Source organism: Tursiops truncatus, chromosome 1, assembly GCF_011762595.2.
Source record: "Tursiops truncatus isolate mTurTru1 chromosome 1, mTurTru1.mat.Y, whole genome shotgun sequence".
Classification (NCBI taxonomy): Eukaryota; Metazoa; Chordata; class Mammalia; order Artiodactyla; family Delphinidae; genus Tursiops; species Tursiops truncatus.
The window spans coordinates 162804805-162819018 of NC_047034.1; the positions used below are offsets into that span (position 1 = coordinate 162804805).

General features: G+C 57.7%; 1 protein-coding gene across 2 annotated transcripts in view; it reads left to right on the forward strand.

Moving 5' to 3' along the window:
• The window catches only part of SLC9A1 (solute carrier family 9 member A1), a 49371-nt gene extending 35839 nt beyond the window's left edge, over positions 1 to 13532 (forward strand). Inside the window, exons 2-12 of one of the 2 annotated variants that reach the window (XM_033840174.2) lie at positions 253 to 713; positions 3765 to 4015; positions 4922 to 5139; positions 6033 to 6235; positions 8147 to 8236; positions 8710 to 8780; positions 8898 to 9071; positions 9307 to 9421; positions 9574 to 9675; positions 10992 to 11064; positions 11685 to 13532. In XM_033840174.2, coding sequence (XP_033696065.1) covers positions 253 to 713; positions 3765 to 4015; positions 4922 to 5139; positions 6033 to 6235; positions 8147 to 8236; positions 8710 to 8780; positions 8898 to 9071; positions 9307 to 9421; positions 9574 to 9675; positions 10992 to 11064; positions 11685 to 12022 — 2096 coding nt within the window. In that variant the 3' untranslated portion in view covers positions 12023 to 13532. The remainder of the gene's footprint in view (positions 1 to 252; positions 714 to 3764; positions 4016 to 4921; positions 5140 to 6032; positions 6236 to 8146; positions 8237 to 8709; positions 8781 to 8897; positions 9072 to 9306; positions 9422 to 9573; positions 9676 to 10991; positions 11065 to 11684) is intronic. The other variant, XM_033840179.2, reaches the window with a different exon arrangement.
• The last annotated feature ends 682 nt before the right edge of the window (positions 13533 to 14214 follow it).

Sequence of the window (14214 nt, forward strand, 5' to 3'; positions counted from 1 at the left end):
CTGTATATCCTTTGCAAAAAGCACTTTAACAACATCATCACTTAGTTTATACAGCAACCCTCTGGGGCTGGTATCATCAGCTCTGTTTTACAGGCGAGGAAGCTGAGGCTCAGGAAGTTAACAGAGCGGCCTTCTGAAACCAAGCCTGTGCCCCTCTCACCAGCTGCCCTCCTCGTCCCCAACCCCATCCCCAGCCTTCTGTTCTCCTTGCTCCCCGCAAGCCCATGCCTCCCGTTCTCTCACCCTCTGCAGGTTTCCACGTGATCCCCACCATCTCGAGCATTGTCCCGGAGAGCTGCCTACTGATCGTGGTGGGGCTGCTGGTGGGGGGCCTGATCAAGGGCGTGGGCGAGACGCCCCCCTTCCTGCAGTCAGACGTCTTCTTCCTCTTCCTGCTGCCGCCTATCATCCTGGATGCGGGCTACTTCCTGCCCCTGCGGCAGTTCACAGAGAACCTGGGCACCATCCTGATCTTCGCCGTGGTGGGCACGCTGTGGAATGCCTTCTTCCTGGGCGGCCTCATGTACGCCGTGTGCCTGGTGGGCGGCGAGCAGATCAACAACATCGGCCTCCTGGAAAACCTGCTCTTCGGCAGCATCATTTCAGCCGTGGACCCCGTGGCCGTGCTGGCCGTCTTCGAGGAAATTCACATCAATGAGCTGCTGCACATCCTTGTCTTCGGGGAGTCCCTGCTCAATGACGCCGTCACTGTGGTGAGGGGGCAGGGACCACACCCACGTGCACACAAGATGCAGATCCGAATTCAGGTCCAGAGTGAATCCCACATCCACCCGCTAATGATAGTAATAAGATAGCAAATGTCCCTTCCTGCTTGCTGTGTGCGGACATCATGATGGGCACTGGACGTGGATTATCTCGTTTCATCCTCATGACCACCTTAGGAGGTGCTTATTATTCTCACTTTACAAAGGAGGAATCAGGCTCAAAGAAGTTAAATAACTCACTAGAATATGATAGAACCAAAATTAGAAGCCAGGTCTGTCTGACCCCAGGACCTGAGCTCTTGGCCTTACCAGGTCATGTGCTCTGTCCCTGATGGATTGTGGTGTGATCTTGGTTAAATTACTTGTCCTCTTTGTACCTCAGTTTACCCTTTATAGACCGTTTAGTCTCTGAGGCGCATTTCGGCTTTCATGGTAGCTGTGTCTTAAGTTAGAGTTTAATTTGTGCAGAGTTCGAGGGCAGCAATTGTGGAAGGGGGCCTTGCCTCTAAAACCTACAGAAGGTGACAAGTGGGTTGGTTTGGGTTGGCCACTTCCTTACTGTGTGAGCTTAGGCAAGTGACTGTACCTCTCTGGGCCTCACCTTTGACAGCTGCAAAGTGGCAGAGTAGTTAGTGCTTTCCTTCCGGGTCTAGCGAGGACAGACACCTCCTACTGCAGGGTCTGCATGTGGCAAGGCTGTATATGTTTGCACATACCCTTCCTCCCAGTCGGCTTCCTCAGGAAACAGATACGTGTATGTGCACACTCACGTTGTGTTGTGGAAACACCTACACCCCCCTCCTAGCTGGACCCCTCAGAGAGCAGCTGCCCGCACAGGAAAACACAAGGACACGTGTGCACGCTCGCACACACACTCCCACTTCCCCCCCAGCCCCTCAGGAAGCCGCACCTGAAAGAAGCGACAGACGGTGGTGGTCGGCTGCTGACAGCCTGGGCTTCCTCTCCCTCTTCCTTCCCCGCCACCCTCGTCAGCTCCTCAGGAGGCTGGTGGAGCAGCAGCCTGACCTGAGCAGGCTGGCGTCTGTCCTGTCTCTTCTTGCCCAGGGTTACCACACCAGCCTGTTGCCCCATCTGTAACAGGGATTGCAGTGCTTAGCCTGTCATCCTCCCGGGGTTCTGACAGGAGTCACACTCACTGATGTCTGCAAAATCAGTGAGTGCCAGAGACGAAGCCCTCCCCAGAGGATCTGGGTGTCGGGGTTCAGGTTGGCACTACTGGGGAGCAGCAGGGCGTGGTTGCAAGAGTGGATACCTCAGTCCAGCCACCTTGGGCCACGGCCACGCCTCCCCAAGACGGTGGCAGCGTTGGTGGTAATCGCTGGTGTTCACTGAGTACTTCCTGTCGGAATATGTATTGTCTCATCTAATCTGCACAGAAACTCCATGAGCTTAGCATGGTAATTTTCCCCAGTTTTCCAGGTGAGGAAACTGAGGCACTGAGAGACTAAGGAACTCGTCCAAGGTCATATTAGCTGATAAATGATGTAACTGGGGTTCAGATCTACACAGTCTGAGTCCAGAGTCCAAATGCTTACCAGTATGCTACTCTGCTTCTCTAGTCCCAGTGACAGTGGTACCAGGCCAGAAAGGAGGACCTTGCCCTCTATACATGCCCCATTGGCCCAGGTGGTGCACTTTAGGGGCCCATGAATTTCCTCAGGCCAGGAGTAAGTTTAGGTAGCCCAGGGCTGAGAATGCACTGCTGTCCTTCACCGGAGCCCTGCCCTGTCTCCCAGACAGCTGTGTCCTGGCAGCACCGGGGACTGGCTGGTGCTTGGCATCTCCCCTTCCTGCCTAGCCCCAGTCAGGCCCTTTCTAGAGCTCTGGGCATGGGTGTGAGTGCCCCATTTTCCAGACAGTAGAGCTGAAGGCTGCCCCAAGCTGAGTGACCTCAGGCCTTTGCCCTGGAGCAAAGGTGCCCTGCTTCCAGGTGCGGCCCAGGTACTGGGGGCTTCGGAGGGTTCTGTCTCAGGGACCCTCAGGTCCTCTTCCCCACTCCCTCAGCGTCCCCCGGGCCTGGACACTCCCCAGCTGGTTTCTAGGTAGAGCTGTTTCGGAGCAGGCCAAGCAGCCAGCACCTGAGAGGGGGCAGAACCTCCAAGCTGAATGCCCGGGGAGGCCCCATCCACGGCTGTCAGGGAACACGCTCTAGGCCCGGTTCTGCTGCTCCTGGGCTGGGGGCCGTCTGGCAAGTTGCTTCACTCCTCTGAGCCTAAGTTTAGCAAAGGAACAAGCATCCTTAGCCTGCCTACCTCTTCAGGCTGTAGTGTGTCGAGCAGCATGACCATAATCAAAGCGCTTTACTGTGTATGAAGTGCCGCTTGAGGTCTGATGGTAGTGATACAATGACCGTTTATTTCCCCCGCCCGGAGGTGGGGAAGCCATGGAGAGCCTCTCGTCCCACAGTGCCTGAACCTGGTGGTTCATTGCAACCACCCGTTGAGCAGAGATTTCTGGGCCCCACTTCCAGACAGTCCAAGTCGGGTATGTATGGCCTGGCCGTGTATATTTTCAGAGAACTTCAGCGGTTAAGTCCTGTCCTAGTTCATTATCTGAACTCCCCCTGCTTTGTGCCGAAGGAAAAACCGAAATCCAGGCAAGGATATGAGAGGCGAACTTGGTGCAGTAGCAGCTAATACTGTGATAGGCACTTTGCCTTCATCGACTAATTTAATCTCACAATAGCCCTGTAAAGTCGGGACTATTACCCCTATTTTCTGGTCAGGAAAACTAAAGCACAGGGAGATTGAGTAATTTGCCTCCCGTGTACAACTGGGGAGCGGCAGAGCCAGAACTTCAACCCGGGTGGTTTGGCCGCAGAGCTGTGCTCTCCACCTGCACAGCACGTTGCAGGCCCGAAGACCCTCTGGCCCCGAGGCTGGTGGTTTTGGCTTCTGGTTGGTGCTAGGGTTTCTCTGCTACCACATGGCCGTGGTCAGCGGAGGGGACAGGATCACCCTGGGTGGACCCCAGGGAGCCGTGGGGCATCCTGCCGACCAACCTGCGCACTCTTCCTAGGTCCTGTATCACCTCTTTGAGGAGTTTGCCAACTACGACCGCGTGGGCATCGTGGACATCGTCCTCGGCTTCCTGAGCTTCTTTGTGGTGTCCCTGGGCGGGGTGTTTGTGGGCGTGGTCTACGGGGTCATCGCAGCCTTCACCTCCCGGTTCACCTCCCACATCCGCGTCATCGAGCCGCTCTTCGTCTTCCTCTACAGCTACATGGCCTACCTGTCAGCCGAGCTCTTCCACCTGTCGGGCATCATGGCGTGAGTCTGGGCGTGGCGTGGGGGGCTGCCAACTCAGATTCCCCAGGCTGGTAGGGTCAAAGGGAGCTACCCAGCGCCCAGCCCCCAGATCCAGACTCCAGGTCCCGGGGCTGCCCCTGAAGCACTGAGTTTAAGGTTCTGGAAAGTCTCAGCCCAGCTATTTCTTCCCCTCATTTGTCGCAAAGGGAACCCCTCGGTGGTAGCCGGACACAGTCACTCGCGCTTGCTGCTGCCCTCAGCAGTCCCAGCAAGGAGGCTCCAGGCTTCCCTTGAAGTGAGGGTCCTGGAGGTCCTGAGGCCCCAGACGGGTCTTGAAGCCAGGGGAGTGTGGAGGGGCAGTGAGGTGCAAAGGCGCTCACAGTAGGGGAGGCCACTGGAAGTGTGGGGCACTGGGGGTGACCGCGAGGAGGCTGGGCCAGCAGGAATGGGGCCCAGGTGTGGGCACCAGGCTGGGAGGCCTCGGGCTGCTGCTCAGAAGAGAGCTCCCCGTGGGGACCCCCACAGGTTAAAGGGACGCCACACTCGGGGGGATAAACCTGAGGCTGCAGACCTGACTTCTGTAAGGTGGGGTGGCAGCGTGGCCTCGGGGAGAAGGAACAGGCCTAGGAGCTGGGCAGCCCTTCGTTTGCGTCTCAGCTCTGCCACTCGCTGGCCGTGTGGCTGTGGGCAGGCGACTTTATTTCTACAAGTCTCAGATCTCTCGTCTAGAAAACACAAGAATATGCCTGTGTCTACAGGGTTGGGTGAGAGGATTGAGTGAGAACAGGTGTGCGAAGCCCGCGGGGGCGTCTGACTCGTAAGGGGAGCTCAGGAGACGGGCACCTGTCCGCCTCCCTGGCTGTGGAGGCGCTTTGGGAGGGCGCAGCTCGACTCTGAACCCTGAACCCCGCGCTTCCCTGACCCCAGACTCATTGCCTCGGGAGTGGTGATGCGCCCCTACGTGGAGGCCAACATCTCCCACAAGTCCCACACGACCATCAAGTATTTCCTGAAGATGTGGAGCAGCGTCAGCGAGACCCTCATCTTCATCTTCCTCGGCGTCTCCACCGTGGCCGGCTCCCACCACTGGAACTGGACCTTTGTCATCAGCACCCTGCTCTTCTGCCTCATCGCCCGAGTGCTGGGTGAGGTCCCGGGCCTGAGCCAGGGGAGGTGTGTGTGCGTGGTGGGGGTGGGTGCTGTGTGTGTGTCTGTGTGTGTGTGAGAAGTGCGCTGGGTGGAGGGGCTGGGGTTGGCTTCTGGCTGGGCTTCCCCACTCCTGCTGTCTGCAGCGCTGAGGCCATGATGGGCCTTTGAAGGGAGAGGGACGTGCTTGAGGTGCATCTGTGATCTCTGGGGAGACAGTCATGGTGTGCCAGTGGAGGCCCACAGAGCCAGGTCTGAGAGTGTCTGGACTTTAGCACTTTCAAAGCTGCCTGCAGTTCCTTCCAACCTCTGCTGCTAGCCTGGGGTGCACACGGGGACCAGGCCTTAGGCCCTTGGCTGCTGCTTCACCTGCCAGACACACATTACCTCAGTGATGGCACGGCTTCCCCGCTCTGGATCTCACCTCCTCTCTGAGGTTAGGTCTGGGCGTCGCATTTACTTGCTGCACTGTCTTAAAACCCCTTTAATCCTCCAGAAATTCTGGTTCTGTGGGTTGAGATTGGACTCTGAACTCTGCATTTTTAAATAACTTTTTATTACAGAAGATTCCAAACACACAGAAAAGTAGATCCGTCCTATTTAATAGGTATCAACTTGTGGCCGTCTCTTTTCCCAACCCCTCCTGACCTCCAGCCACTGGAGGCCTCTGTAATGTCGCTAAAATATATCCAGGTTGAGGGACCCCCTTAAATTGAAGATCCACCCAGCTCTTGGACTGAGGGATCTGGAGCATGTTGGGCCGAGGGACCCGAGAAACGAGTGAGCCGGGTGGGCTTACTAGTGGAGGCTTCCTCCAGACAGAGAAGTCTCTCTGCTGCAGAAGCCAGGAGGGTCTGGGACAGCCTGACCCCTCTCTTCCCCTCCCCGGCAGGCGTGCTGGGCCTGACCTGGTTCATCAACAAGTTCCGCATCGTGAAGCTGACCCCCAAGGACCAGTTCATCATTGCCTACGGGGGCCTGCGAGGGGCCATCGCCTTCTCCCTGGGCTACCTCCTGGACAAGAAGCACTTTCCCATGTGTGACCTGTTCCTCACGGCCATCATCACCGTCATCTTCTTCACCGTCTTTGTGCAGGTGCTGGACAGGGTGGAGCAGCCCTGCCTGGGGACCCTGACTCTAGCAGGAAAGAGGAAGCACGTGACCCAAGAGGGGGCCCATGGGTTCTAGTCCCAGCTCCACTGATAACTAGTGCAGTTATCACAGGGACAAGCCACTCCCCCTTTCTGGGCCCCAGTGTCCTAAATTGTAAAGGGAGAGTTGTGATCATGCGTCATTGAAAAGTGACCAATCAGAATGTAAAGTAACCAGACTGCTGCCTAGTTTAGTTAGGAATCCAGATAGCATTAAGAGGAGTGGGTCCAGTCAGCAGGCCCATGATGCTCATTGTAGGGGCTTAAGGAAGTGGTTTAATGTCTTAGGATCTTAGTTTCTGCATCTGTAAAATGGGAATAATAGCGCAACATGGGGAACTGGAAAGGTCCCTGAACTGGCCAGCAGGAGGTCTGGAGTTAGCCAGAGCTCTGCTGTTATCAGTGTGACCCCGGGAAGGACTCTCCTCCCATCTCTGGGTCTCAGATCCCCATCTGTGAAGTGAGGGGACTGAACTGGATGATCCTGAAGAATCCTTCCAGCCTGCTGGCCGTGATTCCTGTGCATTTAAACAACCCAGACTTAGCTGAGAGCCTCACCGCCCTCAGAGTCCCCAAGGAAGCCCAGCCTGAGATGATGTAAATTGCTTTTCCTTATCTGACCTGTGACCTTGGGCAAGTGAGAAACACCCTGTCTGGGCCTCTGTTTCTCTACCATCCCCTCCATCTTTCCTGGACACTAATCCTGGCCAGGCCCTAGATGGGAAACATCATTGCCTTCTCGGGGAAAAAACAGTACAGAGGAAACTTCCTCGGGCTGGACTTGTTTTTTCTGTCCTTTAAAAGCAGAGGGGACTGCCTCTTTTGTCATCTTGCCCTGCTTCCACCTTGACTTTGCAGTTGTATATGCTAATGGTTTACCAAGCCCTTTTTTTAAAATATAAATTTATTTATTTATTTTTGGCTGCATTGGGTCTTAGTTGCTGCGTGCGGGCTTTTCTCTAGTTGCAGCTAGTGGGGGCTACTCTTCGTTGTGGTGCGCGGGCTCTCATTGCGGTGGCTTCTGTTGTTAGGGAGCATGGGCTCTGGGCACACGGGCTTCAGTAGTTGTGGTTCACGGGCTCTAGAGCGCAGGCTCTGTAGTTGTGGCACACGGGCTTAGTTGCTCCGTGGCATGTGGGATCTTCCCAGACCAGGGCTCCAACCCGTGTCCCCTGCATGGGCAGGCGGATTCTCAACCACTGCACCACGAGGGAAGCCCTACCAAGCCCATTTTTAATGAAAGCAGCTTTGAGGTAGGGACTTCCCTGCCTGAGTTTGAATCCAGCTTTACTACTTCTGTGAGACCTTAGGAAGTTACTTAACCTCTTTGAGTCTCAGTTTTCTCATCTGTAAAATGAGGATAATGAATGGGCTTCCCTCTTAGGGTCATCGTGGGTATTGAAGTGCTAATCCTAGTAAAACACAATTGGTCCTGGCACATGGCAAGTGTGCAGTTAAATCAGTTGCTGCTGCTCTTCCTAGGTCCTCCTGGGTGGCAGTCCTGCAAGGGGGGCGGAGCAGAGGTGGTCCTCCCTGTTAGCCAGGCCTGACTTCCCTGGGGTGACAGAATGCATCTGTGGTGGAGCTCACACTTGAACCCAGGCCCTCTGACCCCTGACCTGGGCTAGATGCCTTGTGTGTGAGTCACTCGGCTGGATGGGCTGTGAAACCGCTGGCTGTGTCTTTGGAAAGAAGCGGGCCTTAAGGACCTGCTTTATGTAAGTGCTGCTGGGAGGTTGGGAGATCGGGGACCTCAGAGCAGAGGGCAGACTCAAGGACCCTGGGGTGGGGTACCTCTGTGGCCTCCCTGCCAGAGTAGCAGAGCTACAGTGCCTGACACCCACCTGCCCTCCAGGGCATGACCATTCGGCCCCTGGTAGACCTCCTGGCTGTGAAGAAAAAGCAAGAAACGAAGCGCTCTATCAACGAGGAGATCCACACTCAGGTACTGGAAGCTGGGCCTGGGCCCTGTGTTGCAGGAGGAGGCTCCGGAAGCTGGGGAGCAGCTAGGCCTCGCGTCCATGCCCTCAGTCAGCCCCTCCTCCCTCATCCCAGTGCCCGGGTGGCCCTTCAGCCTCCTGAGGTCACCAGGTCACACCATAGCGGGGTGTGGTATGAGCAGCCTAGAACTTGAGGAAGGGGCGTCACGCAGTCTCTGCCTCTGCAGAAACCTATCCCAGGCATCGGCACAAGTGGGTTCAGAGAAGGGGTCTCAGCCGGGCCCCAGTGGCCAGAGGCTTGAGGTTTCCCTGGGGTTCAGGATGAGTGAGGTATAGGTGCCACCTCCTGGCTGGTCCTGGAACTATAGGGCTGGGCTGAGCAGAGCTGCACTAGGGTGGAAGGGGGGCGCCCATTCAGAAGTCTTGGTAGGGGAGGAGCCCAGTAGTAAGGCTTGACCTGGCCCTGGGCCCGTTTCAGTTCCTGGACCACCTTCTGACAGGCATCGAGGACATCTGTGGCCACTACGGCCACCACCACTGGAAGGACAAGTAGGTGGCAGGCCTTGTGGGCAGGAGGGTGGGAGGGGCAGGTAAGGGTCTCCCGGGGCCTGGGCATCAACCCGTCCCAGGAGGTGGCTTCATCCATGTCCTCCCTCCTCCCACCAGGCTCAATCGGTTTAATAAGAAGTATGTGAAGAAGTGTCTGATAGCTGGCGAGCGCTCCAAGGAGCCCCAGCTTATCGCTTTCTACCACAAGATGGAGATGAAGCAGGCTATCGAGCTGGTGGAAAGTGGGGGCATGGGCAAGATCCCCTCTGCCGTCTCCACCGTCTCCATGCAGTGAGTGCTAGTGGCCAACCCTGGCAGCCTCTGCAGGCGCACTGACCCCTCGACGCGCACCTGGAGCAGGCCCCCTGGGGCATCCTACGGGGTGGGCGGGAGAGCTGCAGGGCCACACTGAGGACCAGAGGCTTGGCCCACCCCCCACCCCAGCCATCCCGGGGGGACCCTTCTTGCCCAGCCCAGCAGGCCCCAGGGTCCCAGGAGTTTTCTCATCTGTGCCCCGTTATCCCAGGAACATCCACCCCAAGTCCCTGCCTGCCGAGCGCATCCTGCCAGCACTGTCCAAGGACAAGGAAGAGGAGATCCGCAAAATCCTGAGGAATAACTTGCAGAAGACCAGGCAGCGGGTGAGGAGCTGCTCCCCACCCGGCCCCCCTACAGTAGAGGAGCCCCTCCGCCCCCTCTCTGCTCCAGCCCTGCGCCACACGCCCAGAGCCGCCCAGCCCCTCCAGGCCCAGCTTCTGGGGCCTGCCCTGCCTGACAACTGTTCCTCCCACAGCTGCGGTCCTACAACAGACACACGCTGGTGGCAGACCCCTACGAGGAGGCCTGGAACCAGATGCTGCTCCAGAGACAGAAGGCCCGGCAACTGGAGCAGAAGGTGTGTCTGGGACTGGAGCTGGCTCCCACCTTTCTCCGGGAGCCTGGGTTCTTCCTCTTCCTGCACCGCCACCACCAGGCCCTTTTGGGGATAGAGCCACTCGGATCTGGTTTTTCGGCCTCCTCCACTTGTTTCAAAGGCTGAGCCCCAGGGCGGGTTCCAGAAAGCTGCCTTCTCTCCCTCTTCCCCACTCAGAGCAGCAAAGAGGCCCCCTTCCCCATTGTGTCCTCAGGCATCAGAGCTAGACGAGTCTATCCATGTGCTCTAACCCCTCATTTTCTAGTGAGAAAACTAAGGCTCAGGGGAAAGGGACCTGTCCAAAGTCACAAAGCAAGGCACACACGCCTTCATTCATTTGTTCAGGAAGCGTTTGTGGAGCGGTTCCTAAGTGCCAAGCAGCAGAGCACCCTCTGTGAATCCGGTGGTGAACTGGCCCAGTCCCTCCCTTACGGAGCTTCTCATGCAGTAGCCCGTGCAGGACAGGAAGTGCAAGGGGCCCTGAGCACCTTGAACAAGGAAGTGGTCAGCGTATGCTTAGGATTAAGAGCCACAGGGGAGGGAGTGTGGCAGAGGGAGGTCCAGGCGGAAGGAAGAAGCTGGGCATAAGCTGCTGACCACAGACTGAGGGGGCTCAGCTTTCCAGGAAGCTTGTTAATGGTGTTAGGGTTTGGGCTTTATTCCAAGGGCGTGGAGAGTCACGAAGGAGGGTTCTAAGCAAGGGAACGACATGGGGAGCAGTGGGGGTGGCCCGGCTTAGGGCAGTGGCGGGGGGAGGGAAGGAGCAGGTAGCTTCAAGGAGGAAGGAGGTGGAAGCAGCAAGACTTGGTCACCAGACTGAGGTGGGACTGAGGGAAGAGGAGAAGGCGTCAGGGGTCGCGTCTAGCCTTCCACTGGGGTAGTCGGGAGTGGTGGCTGGGAGAGGGGGCACCAAGGAAGGGACAGCTTTTGAAGGAGGATGAGAAGCTGAGTTCAGTTCCAGCGTGTTGCATTGAGATACCTGGGGGCCATCCAGGGCCCAGGTTGACACTCCTGAGTTGACTCTCTGGGTCTGTACCTCAGGGGTAGGTGTGGGCTGGAGCTAGAGTCTGGGCAAGTGTCACCGTGGGAGAGGCGGGGCAGCGAGGGGGGTGTTCAAGGCCACCCCGGAGGTTGCAGAGCTTGACAAGAGGCTGGGCCAAGCCCTCAGGACCTAGCACTGGCCCGGGCAGAGAGGGAACGGGCACCCCAGACACACCAAAGGAGGGTGTGGCCACTGGCCTTGGGTGCCGTCCAGAGGGGCCACCCATGCTCACCCCTGTCTGCCCTTCCTCTGTCAGATCAACAACTACCTGACGGTGCCGGCCCACAAGCTGGACTCGCCCACCATGTCGCGGGCCCGCATTGGCTCAGGTAAGGCAGGGCGTAGGGTGCTGGGCGAGGGGCCTCAAGGCTGGGCACACAGTGCCACCATCTCGAGGATGAGGCTCCAACAGGAATGGGCCTCAGAGAGCCCGCGGGGAGGACGGGCTGCTCCCTCCCTGACCTCCCAAGCTCCTCCTACATCGGGTAGAGTTGGGGTTCACCAAAGGGGGCAGAAGAGTGGCCCTGCTGTCCTCCCCAGGGACAGAGCGCTCCACGTGGGGCTCATGCTGAGGAGCTGGGTGCCTGGCAGGGAGGCTGGAGGCGGCTGCGCCGTTGGGATCACCAGCATGTGGGGAAAACAAGGGCAGGCCTTCCAGGACCCGGTGACTCAGGAGGGAGCCTGAATTCTTGGTCTGAGGAGGGACTCCTATGGGAGCCCCAGGGCCGAGGAGGAGGGGAACACAGTCCTACCTCTCAGACCCCAGTCCGAGGGGAGGAAAAGCAATCTGCCGTGTTGACAAGGGCTTGGAAAGGCCCCTGTGGAGTGATTTGAAGCGCGCCAGGATTGCTGAGGTTCTGTAGGAGCTGCTGGCACGGGCTGAGGTGGGGCGCACGCTGGGCAGGGCTCAGGGGCACAAGCCAGCTTGTGCCTGGCTCTCTGTCCCCAGACCCGCTGGCCTATGAGCCGAAGGCCGACTTGCCTGTGATCACCATCGACCCAGCTTCCCCGCAGTCACCTGAGTCTGTGGACCTGGTGAACGAGGAGCTGAAGGGCAAGGTCTTGGGGCTGAACCGGGATCCAGGAAGGGTGGCCAAGGAGGACCACGAGGACGACAGGGGCATCATGATGCGGACCAAGGAGCTCTCGTCCCCGGGCACCGACGACGTCTTCACCCCTGCGTCAAGTGACAGCCCCAGCTCCCAGAGGATGCAGCGCTGCCTCAGTGACCCAGGCCCCCATCCTGAGCCTGGGGAGGGAGAGCCTTTCATCCCCAAGGGCCAGTAGCACTGGGGCTAGCGGGCGGTGCCCGTCCCACCACAGACTCTCCCACCAGAGCAGGGGTCTGCTGGCGGGGCTCCCCTCGTCCTTCCCGACCTGGATTGGCCCTGCCCCTCCCCCTGTCGCATGGCAGCTGGGCCCACAGCCCCCACCGCAGCACGGCTCCCCCTGCCTCCTGGGAAGCGCCCTCCCTCCCACCAGAACTGCCTTCCCAGTCCTTTGGCAGACCTGCTGGGCTGAGGCAAACCCTGCCCTTCCTGATCCAAGCTCTCTCCCATACCCAGACCAGGGCCTCTGAGTTTCCCAGACCTCGGAAGGCCCCCTCCCAATCTGTCACCCTCCTCACTGAAGTCAATCTTAGTTTCTAACCAAAGAGCCTCTGGCTCAGCCTTGGTCCTTCCTGGAAAGGGAAGGAGCCGGGGCCTCTGTTGTCCCTCCATTAACAGCGTTAAGACTAGGGGACCAGGCATCTGACTGGGGGAGGGATCAGTGACCCATGGCCGTCCCACCCTCCTCCCGCCAGCTGTGTCACCCTGGCCAGCCACCTGACCTGTCCTTACTCAGAGCTGCAGGCTGAGGGCATCTCTGAGCTCTGTCTGGAGCTGAGGCGCTTTGGACGATGATATGACTCAGCTCTCCAAACTGTGCTCCAGCGGGGACCACTGGGCCCTTCAGGGGCTTCTGTCAGGGGCACCAGAGAGTGCTGCCTTTTTATCTGTTTTGTTTGTTCACACTTCCATGTAAGATTCTATTTGCACAGAGGGCATTCCTGTTTTTAAAACATTTTTGAAAACCTCTAGCTGAACAGAGCTCCAGCCATCCTACTCTGGAGCATTACCCATCCTCATTTGTGCCTGTCTGCCCAACACTCTCCCCCAAAACAGTCCTCTGTCCCCAGGGCTCTGATTTCAGAAATGACCTCACCCGCTCACATACCCACCCTAATCATGATTTTCTCTAACTCACAGATGCCAGGCCTCCTGGCACCTTCTTTCTCTTGGGCCTGACCCTCAGTTCCCGCTGGCCTGTTTTCTCTCATCCCTCTCCCCTCCCCCACTGGCCCCTGGAACCTCTCTTATAAGCACTGCACCCAGCTTGCTGTGGAGCCCCGTCCTCAGGGTAGGGGCCTCCCCTGAGCATCTCCCACCGGCCAGGGCTGGTGGGTGGGCTGAGTCCTGGGTCCCCAGAGGCCTTTGCTCACAGGCACACACTCCTACTCCCACTGCCACCATGGGCCAGGCCCAGGCCTACTGGTGTCTGTCCTTCTCCCAAGGGTACTCCTTTCCCCAGGATTGTGCAATAGTCAGAGCGTCCCCCTTCCCAATGGACTGGGCAGTGGGTGCTCATCTGTCCCCCCTCCTCTCCATGTAAGTGCTGTTTGGGGCAGGAGTCACCATGCAAGGGTGACGTTGACAACCATGTTCAAAGCCACCACAGCTGCTGCCGCTCTGCCGCCTGTACAGAAGAAACCGAATCTTTTTCATATTCTAATAAATCCGTGTGAGTTTTTGATAGAGTCGAGGGCTGCTCCCTGGGGACCAGGGACCTGTGGGAGGAGGGTGGCCCAGAGCCCCCAAGGACTTGGCTCAATGGCTGGCACAGAGAAACACTTAATCCATGTCAGGGGCTGGTGTGGTTATTACTGTGGGTGCAGCACCAGGAATACAGCTGTGAGCAAAGCAAGACGCTCCTTCAGCCTCTGGGGAAGAGCAACATTAATCAGTGCTATCAGGAAAACCCGTGTGTGTGTGTGTGTGTGTGTGTGTGTGTGTGTGTGTGTGTGTGTGTGTGTGTGTGTGTGTGTGTGTGTGTGTGTGTGTGTGTGTGTGTGTGTGTGTGTGTGTGTGTGTGTGTGTGTGTGTGTGTGTGTGTGTGTGTGTGTGTGTATGACAGTGAGGGGAGGAAGGGGTGACGAGGAGGACTTTCCTGAGTGATGGATAGAACTACAGGATGAACTGAAGTTAACCAGGTGAAGAAGGTTTCAGAGAGTGCCCATATGTTCTAATTGGGAGCTGCATGTGGGAACACCCTAGGATCTGAGGAAAGGCTGATGTGGCTGGGTCAGAGAGTGACAGGAGGGGAGGCGAAGATGGGACCTTGTAGCCCATGGTCAAGATTTTGATTTATACTAAGGGCAATGGAGAGGCTCTCCGCTGCAAAGTGGGGACAGTAACCCCTGGGTGAAACGTGCTCAGGAG